Source organism: Panthera tigris, chromosome C1 (genome assembly GCF_018350195.1).
Source record: "Panthera tigris isolate Pti1 chromosome C1, P.tigris_Pti1_mat1.1, whole genome shotgun sequence".
NCBI classification, from domain to species: domain Eukaryota; kingdom Metazoa; phylum Chordata; class Mammalia; order Carnivora; family Felidae; genus Panthera; species Panthera tigris.
In genome coordinates, this window is record NC_056667.1 from 50,492,543 (window position 1) to 50,508,405 (window position 15,863).

The following is a 15,863-nucleotide window of genomic DNA, read 5'->3' on the forward strand; positions in this document are numbered from 1 at the left end:
CTACTAGTATGTTATTTAAACAGTGCATAATTATGGTTACTATTCAACCATTATTCAAATAACACATCCTACATTCTTAATTTTCTTAGTTTAAAAACATTACCTAGAAATAACTTTAACTGGTAGTTTTTAAAGTTACTCTTTTGATGAACACACCCTAATATTAATATTATTTGTTAACTGCGTGGTCCTGGATTAAACTGGAATGTTTCTTGTTTGTAGGGAGCAGCTGCAGATGACGGCCGGTTGAAGCGAGGCGATCAGATTTTAGCCGTTAATGGCGAGACCCTGGAAGGTGTCACTCATGAGCAAGCTGTGGCCATTCTAAAACACCAGAAAGGGACTGTAACCTTAACTGTGCTGTCATGAGCCTCGGGTCCTAATCTCAAGATAGGTATTATAGAATATCCATAGGAAGATGAAGCCCTGAGAGAGGATGAAAAGCAGCCTCCACTAGAATCCGCTTTCATTTCCCATCTCACCCTCTCTGCTCAGGAGAGGAAGCTAGATTTCGTGTGAATTTTCCAAATCAACCGTCACCTCTTGGTGGGGTTAATTTCCAAAACTCGAATGAGTCTTCTCTGATATGTATCTAACATCCATGTTTATCTACTAGTAGTAGCTGGTTCTGATTATATTTGCTGAAACCGAAGTTAACAACCCCTCATTCCTTGTGCCCTTCTCTGCCCATTCCTCCTCACTCAGAGGCTTAACAGCAAGCTCACTTGGCATCTGATGAACAGAAACAAACATTAAGCAACTTGTCGTCTCACTCATGATTTACGTATGCTAATTGTCTCTTCAAGTATGGCAGAAAATATTAGTAGTATAATTAACTTACCTTTGATCCCCATGATAAAATACCCAGTTCTCCTATGGGAAATTACTGTGCTCTTTTCTGCACGACTTATAGTCAAGTAAGTCTCAAATTCGTTTCCCTGGCGGATCTTTATAAACTAGTCATTGGTGATTATGATGAATCAATATGCACACTGTAATGTGAAAACTCTGGAAGGCTTTCTAATTGTTTTCTTAGCTAAATAAATGTATACCACTGAGAAAAAGCACCTTATTCTCAGCAGGAAAAATTAGCATCCATGTTCTGAATTCTAACCATGCTAAATTACCTTCAAGTCCAGGAAGTTCATCTGGAGTTAATGGCATCTCAGTAGGCAGGCATCATTCCCACCCTCAGTCTTCAGAAGACGAGGTGGAAGCCTGACAACCACACTGTAGAGATCGTAAGTCAGATGTGGCCTGGGTGGCCTTGGACTTGTGCAAAGTAGAGTGACAAATTTGAGTATCCTTCCCCTTGGCTCCATACCGGTCAAGCTAGCAGTACAATCTGTAGGAACATAGGGATAGAGCAACATGCTTAGCCGCAAAGTGACGGTGGAAATGAACTCAGCCTGAGAATCAGTGATGGGTACTTGGCTAATGTTTCCTGATCGTCAGGAAGCCCCCCATCTGCCGAAGTTTTACACGCTAACAAAGCAACTACAGCAGAAAATACAAAAATACCTTTAAAGTTGAATAGGGGCATTCTTATGTAGGTATTCACAGGAAAATGGGGGAGCTGCTCATCAGTGAATAGTTTAGGTTCTTCTGTAAAAAAATGTACCATAAGAGAGGGGTACCAGGATCGGTAATTGAAGTATTGTAGCATCTTTGAACTAAAACACTATGCTGCGAATGGTCCACCGTAATTGTCAACATGTAATGGGCTCTAATTTAAAATGTTATTTAATAATTACAGATTTTAACTGAGAATTATCTTTGAGTAGATGTAATCACAAAGTGCATTAACTCTTGTGGGAATATTTTGTGGCTATTCCAAAGTATAGAGTGCCTAAATCTTATGTTGGAAATGTCTTTCATGACTGGCATTAAGTTTTCTGAAGTTACATATGGCTTGTGGAATTTCTAATGTATCCAAGATGTGCAGTGTTATGAGGATCTTGTCTTTCAGTGCACAGGAAGCTATCGGCCTCAGAAGTTCTATGCTAATTGTACCTGTAAGAACCCCTGAGGCAGCCAAGAAGCAATGAAGCCCAAATAAAACTTGAAAATGCACCTTAAAATAAAAAGTAGGTGTGTGCATACACACACACCCACACATATGACTTCGTGTAATACTTTTGAAATGTGAATCTGCTTGATTTTGATGGAATGGCCGTTAAATATACATTTTGAAATAATATACTGTTGTGTCTCACACATAATCCTCTTAGGTCATGCCACTAGAAGTCTATTGATACAAGAATTGTGCTCTATATTCCTTACTGCAGTAAATTGACCAAAATTCTCATAACTGGTTCCGTCTCTAAGTAATTGCCTTGCCAAAAATGCTTCTTTGCATCAGAACTTACTGACAAGCCAAGAGACCACGAAGATGGGAATGTTTTGAAGAAGGTGGTTCTGTCATAGTGCATATATTGTTTTGTCCTCATCATTTGGGAAATCTAAGTATAGTAATTGGGGTTCTAGCATGAGAGGGAAGTAAATCAGGAAACATGAAACTGCTGAATGTATGTGTAAGTTGTATCCAAAGATTATAAATAAGTATAGTTGCCTAAAGAGCAAATAAGAGTCTTATTATATATGAAAAAGTGCAATTTGTGCATCTGATTTGGCTTTTTCTTCAGCCTCTTTGTTCCCTAAAGGGCGGGGCGGGGCCAGGGGGAATCCAACTTTTCACAAAGTTTTCCAGTACTATTAAAATCTGGGATCCATTAATAGCTATCTCATGGCAAGTATGTTGCCAGGTGTTAGAATAGGTGTTCTCTCCCCCACCCCATCTCTCTCTCTCTCTCTCTCTCTCTCCCTCTCCCTCTCCCTCTCTCTCTCTCTCTCTCTATATATATATATATATATATACATATATATATATATATTTTTTTTTTTTTTTTTTTTTTTTTTTTTTAAGTAGGCTTCATGCCCAGCATGGAGCCCAACATGGGGCTTGAACTCACAACCCTGAGATCAAGACCTGACCTGAGATCAAGAGTAAGATGTTTAGGGGCACCTGGGTGGATCAGTTGAGCATCAGACTCTGTTTTGGCTCGGGTTGTGATCTCATGGTTCATGGTTTGAGCCCCCCATCAGGCTCTGTGCTGAGAGCAAGGAGCCTGCTTGGGATTCTGTCTCCCTCTCTCTGCCCCTCCCCTGCTCACTCACTCGCTCTCTCAAAAATAAACAAACACTAAAAATGTTTTTTAAAAGTCGGACGTTTAACCGACTGAGCCACCCAGGCACTCCTAAAATAGATGCTTTATAAAAGAGCCAGTATGATAATCCAGAGGGCAAGTCCTGGCATCCTCTTGAGTTTGAATCCTGACTCACTAGCTTTGTGACGTTGTCCAAGCTATTTAATTACCCCTTGCTTTAGTTTCTCCAGTTAGAAAGGGGTGGAGATGGGAAGTTTCTAAGTACTATAATGAGTAAAGTCCAAGTCTAGACCTTAGTAGAGGTGCCTGGCTCTAATGTATTACATAAACATTAGCAATAAACCTCTTTTCCTATATATGGAAGTGGCCTGAAATTAGACATTTATGCTGATGATTTGATTTCAATCAATGACCTTGAAAAAACATATTTCTGATGGTGGCTTAGTTCAGAACTTTTGCCCCAAATCAGCGACATGTGTCACTGATTCTAATGGTGTGAGCCTGAGGCACTGGAGCCTGTGCTAATAAAAAGCCACAACTGAACGGAAACCAAGGCTTCCACCATCAGCCATGCTGCCGGGATGGGGAGTTAGATCCATTCCGTGGGTTTGCTCTCCTGCCTCCAGAACCAGGCAAGGCACTTCAAGTACCAGCAGCCCTTTGGCAAGGAATTTTAACCTGGCACACACCTTCATTCCAGAGATTCGGAATTGCCGACCCCCGCTCTTTTAACCCAACCACACACTTTCCCGCCCATCTGTTGTCAAAGAAGTCCGCCTCCTCCCCCAGATGATGAGACTCTTTAAAAACAGATGAGGTCAGATTCATGTTAATTCTCTCCGGTATACTTGTCAAATACTGGAGGTCCCATGCTTAGGGAATCCTCTGGGTCAGTCCGTCTTTTTTAGCTCCAAGTTCCTACTCCATTATATTTTTTTATTTATACTTATATGTTTCTATTTAAAGTCAATCAGAATAGACTTTTGAACACGACATTTTTTTTTTATTTTTAATGTTTATTTTTGAGAGAGACAAAACGTGAGCAGGGAAGGGGCAGAGAGAGGGAGACACTGTTTGAAGCAGGCTCCAGACTCTGAGCTGTCTGCACAGAGCTCAAACCCAGGGACTGTGAGATCATGACCCAAGCCAAAGTCAGATGCTTAACCATATGAGCCACCCAGTCACCCCTAAACACAACATTTTTAATTTGGGTAATAATTACAGTTTTGCCATCCCAGTGCAAAGTTTTTGACAGAGAATTGTCAGATTCTCTATATTTAAGTAAAGACTGAAAGAGGGGTACCTGGGTGGCTTAGTTGGTTGAGCCTGTGACTCTTGCTTTCAGCTCAGGTCATGATCCCAGGGTCATAGGATCAAGCCCCATGAGCCCCACGTCAGCTTACGATTCTCTCTCTCCCTCCCTCCCTTCCCCCATCTCTCTCTCTCTCCCTCTCCCCCCTTCTCCCCCCTCTCCCACAACCCCTCCCATGCTCTTGCTCTCTGTCTCTAAATTAAAAGTAAAAAGACTAAAAAAGAAACATTTCACTGCACAATGCCAATACAAACTGAAGTTTGGAAGGGTAGTGTGTGTGTGTGTGTGTGTGTGTGTGTGTGTGCGCGCGCACGCGTGCGTGCATGCACATGCATGTGTCAAAGACTCACTTCCACCCTTCCACTTACTTCCACCCACCCTTCCAATAGCATTTCTATTTCCAGTCACTTAAAGGAGAAAATAAGCAGCTTTGGTCTTGGGTCCCTGAGATGTTACTGTTAAGTAGTAGGACTCCTGGTGGGCGAAGTTACACAGGAGCAAAAATTTCTCTGATTCTCTTTCTAGATCCTCAGTAAACCTCAGTGGGATTCATCAATTTAGCACTCTTGTAGCGCACCCACACACGGCTTCTAAATTTGCCTAAATTTTTAAAGTTTATTTCAGTTCTCCCTAACTTAGCGCTACAACACAAGGCACCTTCAAGACAAAGCCTAGAAAACAAAGAAAAATAGACCTTTTAGCTGCTGACAAAAAAAAAAAAAAAAGAGCTGATCTATCAACTCCCCATATATCTCCACATCCTGGGAAGAATTTCCGAGGTAGGACTTCCCCGATACCCTCTGCGTTATGCATTCTTCTCAAGGTAGCCTTAATTGATGACAGGTGCACAGTCAACTGTCTGATGGCTTGACTGGTCACGTGCCTAGCTTTCCTCTCCTGGGAGAACCGAAGAAATGGTGGAGTGAAGGTGGGGCTGCTGCTGGTATTTAACTCCCCTCAAGGCCAGAGCTATGGTTTCTTTTCCTGGGAACTTCAGGATAGCTGTTTGAAAATAGGTTCCAATGGTCCCCATATCCTGAGGAATCGGATTTATCTGATTTTAAAGGTTGGGAACCAGATCATACAATGACGAAAGCTGGCAAGCCCAAAATCCGCAGCGTAGTCTGGCAGGCTCATAACCCAGGAGAGTCAACAGTGCAGATGAAGTTCAAAGAATTTCCTCTTGCTCAAGAAGGCTAGTCTTTTTATTCTTTTCAACTGATTAGATGAGGCCTACCCATATCACCGAGAGCAATCTGCTAAGTCTACTGATTTAAATTGTCAGTGTTATCCAAAAGCACCCTCAAAGTTAACATACAACATTAACTATCCCAGACATCATGGGACTTTGGATTGCAACTCCTTTAGGGACGGCCTTGCCTTAGGGTAAACATTGAACCTCCTGCCCGCTCTGGTGTCCTCAGCTGTGGGGCAGTCACCATCACCACTACCACCTCCCCAGGTCCCCCAGGAGCAGCCAACTGAGACCTGGCCTCTGCCATGCCACCACCCAGGGGCCCCCAGGTACTTGTAGGCCTAATTAGGTGGCTTCTCACTGCACTCAGAATAAAGTCCAAACTCAGCATGTGTTTGAAGCACTTCATGTTTAGCTTCCATCTAAGTCTCTGGCAGTCATATTAACCCTCGTGTCACAAAATACTTCCAAGAAAAAGCCCAGCTCTCTCATCCTCTCTCACCCTCAGGAATTTGCCCAGATTGTTCATTAACACAGATGAAATTCTGTTCCAGGTGTAATCAGACCAGCTTCAGCAACATCCAGCAGCATCATCCAGGAGAAATGCAAATGTATGCTCTGCCCTAGACCAAAGCAATTGCAATCTTGGGGGCAGGACCCAGAAATCTGTGTTTCTTGTTTTTTAAAGTTTCTTTATTTCAAGAGAGAGAGAATGAGAAGGGGAGAGGCAGGGAGACAGGGAGACAGAGAATCCCAAGCAGGCTCCATGCTGTCAGGGCGGAGCCCAATACAGGGCTCCATCTCAGGAACTGGGAGATCATGACCTGAGCTGAAATCAAGAGTTGGGCTTAACCAACTGAGCCACCCAGGCGCCCCAGAAATCTATGTTTTAACAGGCTCTCCGGGTGACTCGGATACATAGAGAAGTTAGAGAGTCACAACTCTCTAACGCACTCTCCCTTTTCCTTCCTATCTGTGGTCATTTACAATCGCCAAGTTTTTTTTTTTTTTAAGTTTACTTATTTATTTATGTTGACAGAGACAGCGCCAGCAGGGTAGTGGCAGAGAGAGGGAGAGAGGGAGGGGGAGAGAGAGAGAGAGAGAGACAGAGAGAGAGAGAATCCCAAGCAGGCTCCGCCCTATCAGCGCAGAGCCCGATGCGGGCTCGAACTCAAGAAACATGAGATCGTGACCTGTGCTGAATCCAAGAGTCAGATGCTTAACCAACCGAGCCACCCAGGCGCCCCTACAATTGCCAAGCTCTTTTGATAGATACCAGTGGCCTCCAACAAGTTAAAGACAGGAATACAGGCCTCCTCCCTCACTGCCTTGCTGAGCTGTGTTGGATCCAGAGCAAGTCTGACGGAGTCAGCCGCCTATATAAACGTGTGTTCCCAGCACAACACACAGCCCCCACCTGTCCAGAAAGCTCAGTGAGCTGCCCAGTCTGTCTTTTTAGACCACTACCTTGGCTGCACATTAAAATCACCTGAGGCTTGGGGTACCTGGGTGGCTCAGTAGGTTAAGCGTCCGACTTCGGCTCAGGTCATGATCTCGCGGTTCGTGGGTTCGAGCCCCGCGTCGGGCTCTGTGCTGACAGCTCAGAGCCTGGAGCCTGTTTCAGATTCTGTGTCTCCCTCTCTCTGACCCTCCCCCGTTCATGCTCTGTCTCTCTCTGTCTCAAAAATAAATAAACGTTAAAAAAATAAAATAAAATCATCTGAGGCTATTTTAAATGCCCAAAGCTTAGGCCACACCCCAGACCAATTAAATGGGGACTGCGGGGAGGGAAGGTGAGACTCAAGGATTTTTTTTTTTTTTAAGTTCCCCAGGGGATTCTAACATGTGGCCAGAGTTAAGAACAATTGTTTTAGGTCCTTCCACAAACACCTGGTTTAAAAAGTTCCACTCCCAAGGTAACTGCAACAACATTCAGACTTTCTGTCCCATCAGATAAATAATGCTTCCTGAGGGGGCGGGCTGGAGGTGGGAGGGGGAAGGCAGAACTGATTGTTCCAGACCTAGCAGGATCCCCTGAAGGTGTTGGTCTTTAGATCATTAGACCCTATTTAAGCAAAGGGGGAGGAGTGCCTCTTTCATCTTTCTACCAACAACAGATTTCGAACACACTGACTTCATGCATTTAAAAATCACCCATAAGGTAATTAATGCACCCTTTCATTTTTGATGAAAGTTAAAGCCATCCCAGGAGCATATGGTCTTTCAGTTGCCAATTATCCATCTTTGGACATAGATTCTTGATTGGGGTGCACCTCTAGTGTTGGCTTACCTCCCCTGGGGTATAGAGTAAAGCTAGTTATGTGCACACCACGTATATAGTAGCATTCATGGACTATAAGAAAGTACCCATTTATTTTTTTTTTATTTTTTTTTAACGTTTATTGATTTTTGTGACAGAGAGAGACAGAGCATGAACAGGGGAGGGGCAGAGAGAGAGGGAGACACAGAATCGGAAGCAGGTTCTAGGCTCTGAGCCATCAGCCCAGAGCCCGATGCGGGGCTCGAACTCATGGACCGCGAGATCATGACCTGAGCTGAAGTCGGAGGCTTCACCGACTGAGCCACCCAGGCACCCCGAAAGTACCCATTTAAATGCCACTTCCTCAGGGAAGCTTTCTGACTCCACAGACCCCGATAAGTCTCTCTCCACGGCTTCTGGACACCCTGAGCTTCCCTTATAATGTTAACTAGATGGTGGGAGAAGAGGTATCTGTTAACTTGCCTCTGGTTTGCTCCAAATTCTGAATATCTTAAGGACAAAAACAATGTCTTTCTCATTTTTGTATCCCCAGCACTTAGCATAGTTCCTGGCACAGAATAACTATTCAAATATTTATTGAATTAAAATATGTGGCCAGGCACAGTGCCAAATACAATTTTTTTGCTTAAGTTTATTTTTTTTTAGTAATCTCTACACCCAATGTGGGGCTCGAACTCATGACCCCGAGATCAAGCATCACATGCTCTTCAGATTGACTAGGCCAGATGCCCCAAATACAATTTATTTTAAAAATCACTCTGCAATTTACTTTGAAATACATTTTTTAAAGGATGGATAGGAGGTGTTGGAAAACAAGTCTTGTAAAGTGTTAATGACAGAATCTTGTTGGTGGATGTTCTCTGTTAGATTCTCAACTTTGCTGTATGTTTGAAATTTTGCATAATGAAAAAAGGCGGGGGGGGGCGGGTAGGGAACTTAATGAATCTTCACAACAATACTTCAGGATCGGTATTATTGTCCCTATTGTTTACAGAAGGGGAAACTAAGAACCAGGTAAGTTAGAAACCTGCTCAGCATCACACAACAGGTGCAGGCAGGCTTTGCATCATCTCTGTAAACCACTTCCCCATCTGCTCTCAAACAGACTTCCTTTTCTGGCTGTCAAATAGAATGCAGTCCAGATAGCCCCGTTCTGACTCATGAATTAAACTGAAAACGTGTTGTTTTCAGGAATGGGAAGGCCACAACACACTTGTTTCGGGCCATTGCATAAGGGTGGGAGTGGCGTCCCTGTTTCCTTGGATTAGAGGACCACACCAGCGCCTACCTGCATCTCATTCCCCTTAGCGTCGGACTAGTGAGTAGATGATTTCCTCACCTGAAAGCCCCTCAGCCACAGAGCAGGCTTCATGAAGCCATTATTTGTGATCGTTTGAGAAGGCAAAGCTGCATCAATAAAATATGGCTTAAGGATCTGAGCCAGAGCTCAAGGGCTCGCTGGAAACACCACTAGGACTTCTCTCCCCAGCCTTGGAGTTTCATGTCCAAAACGGAAACATAATTACTCCCTCTTTCAAACCCTCCTTTGATCACTGGTTTTCTGCCGCCATAAGAGGATTCTAACCAGGGAGGTTTGCCAGGTGTTTGGTTTGCTGCACGCTTATGAAGACAGGCCACGTGCTTCAACAGCAGGTTGATTCCCTTCCATCAGGAGAGGCTAGAAATGAAAACCCCAGCCACCTGCGCCAAACTTGCTCCCTTTGGACTCCACAGGCAGCGGCAGCCTGCAAGTTCGCAGATGGCCGCGCGGGGGCGCACGAGAGACGTTGTGAGTCCCTGGTCTCGGCAATCCCAGGCTGAGCCAGCAAGGGGAAAACAAGATGTTCATTTAGCTGAGTCTTCCCGATGTCTTCCAGAAACCAGATGGAGAAGTGAGGGATGGCAGAGGAGTCCGGGCTGCAGCCAAAGCTTGTGTGACCTCCAAAGCGGGCAAAGGCTCAGAATGTTGGTGCTCCCACCAGGCCAGGTTGTTAACAGTACAGGAAGGTAAACATCATCCTTGTAGCTAGCTGTTGGTGTTTTGGTCCTATGACCACGTTCCACTGCCTTGAAATCCCCGCTTTTCCATGACCCAGACTGCTTCCGTTTGCCTGGCCCTTGGACACTGAGTAATAAGTTAGAGATGTTTAGGTTTGGGGGCTGGGGCATGGATTTCAGTCCTTAAGTGTTTCCCCTACCAGGGGCTCCCTTCCAGGTCCCTTACTCTGGGGAAGTCTTATCATTTTATTGTGTATCTTAAATATATATATATATACACATATATATATTTATATTTATATAAAGTATAAATATATATTCATATATATAAATATTTATATAAAGTATAAATATATATATTTATATATATAAATATTTATATAAGTATAAATATATATATGTAAAGTATATAATTATGTATTCATTTGTTTTGTTTTGTTTTGTTTTGCTGTATGGCTCCTCTACTAGATTGGAAGCTTAATGAAGGCGTGGACTGTGACTATCTTTTTCACTGCTGTATACCCAACTCCTTGCCCACTGCTTGCCATTTAATAGATGCTCAATTAACACTAGTTGTAAGTTTTAATTTTTTAAAAAATCCTTCTTGATCCTCGAGAGCTATAATCCTCCCCTGCTTGGTATTACAGAAAGACATGATTGTTTAGTGGTTATGTGCATGGACTCTGGAGCAGGAACACCTAGGTTCAAATCGGGCTCTTAGGACTTTAGGTGAGTTACTCTGTGCCTTAGTATTCCCATCTGTAAAATGGGAATGATGATGATAAGACTAATACCTAACCAACTTCATAGGATCGCATAACATAGGAAAGTTAAATGAATTACCTATTATTACTATCTATACTTTAAGCCTCGTTTTATGAGTGCATCCATCACTTTTTATAATTATTTTCATACCTATGTCCCTCTCTAGGTCATGAATTAGATCACCACTTACTTCATCCCATGAGGCCTAACATAGTGCCTGACCAAGTTAGCACTCAATAAGGTTGGACTGAACTTGGTATATTACATATTTCATTACGAAAAAATGTATATTATTTTTTCTCCTCATACTCTCCTGTTATCCCTACCTCTTTATTAAAATTAGGCTAATAGTGAATAACAAATCATCAAAATCCAAACTTGTTTTTTAGCTTGGAGGAAAAGGAGAAAGGGAAACAAAGAACAGAAGAAAGTGTACCTAGAGAGGAGATACTTCATGGTTTGTAAAATTCCATTAAACATTTGGAAGGATAGTCTCTTATTCGAATTGGAGACTATTATGTTTGTAGAAGAATTGACTCCTTTCATCTATGCAATTCCATGCTTTGGAAGTTCTTGCTAATGTACTGAAAGAAGATACAATGAACTGGCAATATTATCAAGAATCAATCTGTACCAGAGTCATTCCCATTATACCCTAAGGAAAGAATAAAAATCATACGCAAAGATTAATGTAAATGGATGGTCATACTGATACTATACTATTATTTACAAAGTTAAAATGACCCAGAGGTCCACCAGTAACCATGGGCAAGGTTAGATACCACATGGCTTACAGCCACCCAAAGGAAAATGATGCATATTTTCTTTTTTTTTTTAACGTTTATTTATTTTTGAGACAGAGAGAGACAGCATGAACAGGGGAGGGGCAGAGAGAGAGGGAGACACAGAATCTGAAACAGGCTCCAGGCTCTGAGCGGTCAGCACAGAGCCCGACGCGGGGCTCGAACTCAGGGACCGCGAGATCATGACCCGAGCCAAAGTCGGCCGCTTCACCGACTGAGCCACCCAGGCGCCCCAATGATGCATATTTTCAAAGAAAATTTTGCACAAAACTGAAAAAAAAAAAAAGGAAAAAAGATTATAAAATGGTGCTTTTCTTGGGATTATATGTGATTTTAATTTTCTTTTTTTTTTAAGTTTATTTATTTTGAGAGAGAGAGCAAGCATGAGCAGGGGAGGGGCAGATAGAGACAGAGAGAGAAAATCCCAAGCAGGCTCTGTGCTGTCAGTGCAGAGCCTGACACAGGGCTCAATCTCACGCTGTCAGATCATGACCTGAGCTGAACTCGAGAGTCGGACGTTTGAACTGACTGAGGTACCTAGACACCCGAGAGAGAGAGAGAGAGAGAGAGAGAGAGAGAGAGAGAGAATCTTATTTGTTGTTGTTGTTAATTAGTTAAATGTTTATTTATTTTTGAGAGAGAAAGACAGAGCACGAGCAGGGGGAGGGGCAGAGAGGGAGACACAGAATTTGAAGCAGGCTCCAGGCTCTGAGCTGTCAGCACAGAGCCTGACATGGGGCACAAACCCATGAACTGTGAGATCATGACCTGAGTCAAAGTCTAACGCTTGACTGAGTCACCCAGACACCCTGAGAGAGAGAGAGAGAGAGAGAGAGAGAGAGAGAGAGAGAATATCTTAAGCAGACTCCACGCTCAGCACAGAACCCGACTCAGGGCTTGTTCCCGCGACCCTGGGATCATGACCTGAGCCAAAACCAAGAGTCAGACACTCAATCAACTAAGCCACCTAGGTACCCCTCTTTTTTTTTTTTTTTTTTAAGATTTTAAGTAAGCTCTACACACAGTGTGGGGCTTGAACTCACAACCCCGAGATCGAGTCACATGGTTTACGGACTGAGCCAGTCGGGCGCCTCAGAAGTGTTTTATTTTTTAATTAGAAAACAATTTTTAAAAACCGTTATTCGTTTCACATTTTGGCCTTCCTCCCATCATTGTTACTGTTTCTGAGAGTGTGTGATCCCTGAACAGTTTACGTCAGAATCCTGGTACAGGCAGACGCACACTTAGGAATCGGAATCTGCATTAACCTAGCTCAGGTGAGCCTTCGCTGAACACACGCTGAAGTTCGCAGAACCTCCGATTTAGCAACTAGGAAAGAAGAGAAAAACCTGTATTTCATATTAAAGAACAATGGGTCTTAAGAAAGGTACTCCCACTCGTGGCCAGAAGATGGCGCGGGTTTCCCATTTACCCGATTCATACGCCGTTAGAGGGAAATCTTGTTCGGAAGAAATATTTTGCTCTCATTACAGAAATCCAGGGGGTATCCCCACCCTGAAATTGTGATGAGAAACAAGAAACTAGAATCTTTAATAACAGGTAGGATTAGGTATCCTGTCTCCATAGAAACCACTCTTCGCCAAAGAAAGATTAGATTAGGAGATGTGTGTGAGAATAGTACTACACCCTAAAGGAGAGCTGTAACCAATCCCTTGGTGGTTCTTTGGCTACAAAGTCAGGGCTAGAATAGGGTGGTCACTGTGGAATTTAGAACAAATTTAGGAAAAGGAAAGGGAGAGAGTCTCTAGTTCCAGGGCATGTAGAGACGGACACAACAGACACCCTAGGCTATTGATTCCACTTCGCCAGCTCTCTTCTTTTGGAGTCCTAGCATCAGTGGGAGCTGGGGGCAGAGCCTCCCACCTTGGCACCTCCACTGAGGAAGAGGCAAGCAGTTATGGGAACCCAGCACCCTCAAGATGTGCAAAATGCCTTATCCGTCAAGACGCAGTCCCCTATCACAGCTTCCAACAAACCTTGTGCAGACCTTCCCCTGCAAGTTTGGCCGAGCCTTCTCTACCAATCCTAGAACTCGCTGCTTGGCTTTATCTTTTCAATTAACATGTTAAGTTAAAATTAATCTGTTTAGAAGATCTAGCTATCCCAACAGATGCTGCGCCATGAGCTATTAGCAGTAGGATATCAGCCACCCCTCTCCCACATATCAACAAGAGACTTGGGGGGAAATACATTCACAATTGCAATGACAATAATTATTACCCAGAAAAAACGTTAACAAAAAAATATGTAGGACTTACTTGAGGGGGGGGAAACCTGCCAAGCATTTAAACAAATGATGAAATTAACAACATTAATAGCAAACATTTGAGGCTTACCATGCCTAAGGCACTATTCTAAAAACTTTTGCATGTTTCACTCCATTTTTTTAATGTTTATTTATTTGAGAGAGAGAGAGACAGAGACAGAGTGTGAGCAGGGAAGGGGCAGAGAGAAAGGGAGACACAAAATCTGAAGCAGGCTCCAGGCTCTGACCTGTCAGCACAGAGCCCAACTCTGGCTTCAAATCCACGAACTGCAATTTCATAACCTGAGCCGAAGTCAGAGGCGTAACCGACTCAGCCACCCAGGCGCCCCATCATGTCTTACTCCGTTTAATCCACAACCTGTGAGGTAGGTACCATAGTATTTCTAGTTTTACGGGAAACAGAGGTATAAAGAGGTTAAGTAAATTGCCTGATGAGATCTCATCTTCATTGCTGGAGAACTTCAATTATGCATAATTCTTCCCCAATTGCTTTTTTATATTTAACTCAAATCTCATCAAAATCCCCAAACAAGGTAAGGTCACTGATGTAAGAGGTTCATATTTTATGTAAGTACATGTATGTGTAGAAAAATCTGAAAGAATGTACACAGGTTGTTGGAGGTATCTTGGCTTCCCTATACTTTCTTGTATTTAACAGACTTGTTGCAATGTGCATGTATTAGTGAATTCTAAGCACTGGGAAAGGTACTTTAACTGAATTATCTCAAATTCTCCCAACACCATGAAATAGGTATTATTTTGCCTACTTGGTAGATTCTTAAAAAGTAGCTCAGAGAGGGTAACTAACTTACTTGAAGTCACACAGCTGGTAGAGTGGTCGTCTTAACCCAACAGCCCGAATCTGGAACCAGCTCTTCTGAGTGAGCATTATTGCATTCCAAGAACACAATGACTGTGCACAGTGATGAGTGGCTGAATAGCACAAGTCCCAGGATGCTGGGACTCGGATCCTAACTGATGCTATGGAGTCCAATAAGGTACTTCTTAGAGGAAGTGTCATCAAAGCAAAACTTTGTTAGAGCAGTTCTTGGCACATAGTACATACACAATAAATATTTGACAAATGAGGGGCGTCTGGGTGGCCCAGTTGGTTGAGCGTCTGACTCTTGGTTTTGGCTTAAGCCCTGCATTGGGCTCCAGGCTAACAGCATGAAGCCTGCTTGGGATTCTCTCTCTTCCTCTCCCTCTGGCTCTCCCCCACGCTCTCTCTCTCTCTTTCTCTCAAAATAAATAAACTTAAAACTTTTTTGACAAATGAGTTGATTGACCTAGAAAGGAGGGTAGAATTTGGTGAGGAAAGGCATTCCAAGCAGAATAAATGTCAGGGCTGTGTTTCAGCCAGAGAACTCCAGGCCGGTTTCCTTCAGCATTCTGCTACAGGTCCAAGAACACCTTTCCTTTCAGGTTCAGGGTTGTCCTGGCAGGTGGCAGGGTGTCAGCTTGGTAATCCAACTAGAACCAGGCAAAATCTTCTAACCTGACAGGCAGGTCAAGTCTAAAGAGCTGGGCAGACTCCAGATGAACTGGTGTCAGGCAAGGAGCCCAGTACAAAACTCACCCTATTTGCCCAAACCTCCTGAGTAGTTTGTCTTAAATCTATTCAGGTGTCGGGCACCTGGGTGACTTAGTCAGTTAAGCATCCGACTCTTGATCTCAGCTCAGGTCATGATCTCATGGTTTAGTGAGTTCGAGCCCTGCCTGCAGCTCTGTGCTGGCAGCTCAGAGCCTGCTTGGGATCCTCTCCCTCCGCCCCTTCCCTGCTCACAGGTCTCCGTCTCTCTCAAACATAAATAAAAAAAGAATTAAAAAAAGAAATTATTCAGGCACACCACAAAGTGTGGGTCAGGTGACCACGATGCCATGGCCTTCCCTCACCTGCCTGCAGCTATCAGGTGGGCTCTTGTGCAGAGGACTCAGCCCTGAGACTGTCCAAAATCACAGGGGAAATGGTGGAAAATTCACTGCCACCATTGCCAGTAAGAGTGATTTGTACATGTCTGGAGGTTTTCTTAACCCCCCACTTGGGTTTCATAC

The 15,863-nt window shown here is 43.5% G+C and overlaps 2 protein-coding genes across 2 annotated transcripts in view; both read left to right on the forward strand.

Moving 5' to 3' along the window:
• Positions 1-2,608, forward strand: part of PATJ (PATJ crumbs cell polarity complex component) — a 362,131-nt gene extending 359,523 nt beyond the window's left edge. The window contains exon 46 of the mRNA XM_042997423.1: positions 223-2,608. Within this exon, the coding sequence (XP_042853357.1) occupies positions 223-369 (147 nt within the window). The 3' untranslated portion in view covers positions 370-2,608. The remainder of the gene's footprint in view (positions 1-222) is intronic.
• A 7,031-nt stretch (positions 2,609-9,639) lies between these two features.
• L1TD1 (LINE1 type transposase domain containing 1) overlaps positions 9,640-15,863 on the forward strand; it is a 28,376-nt gene continuing 22,152 nt past the window's right edge. The window contains exons 1-2 of the mRNA XM_015540914.2: positions 9,640-9,744; positions 9,833-9,962. Of these exons, the coding sequence (XP_015396400.2) occupies positions 9,640-9,744; positions 9,833-9,962 (235 nt within the window). The remainder of the gene's footprint in view (positions 9,745-9,832; positions 9,963-15,863) is intronic.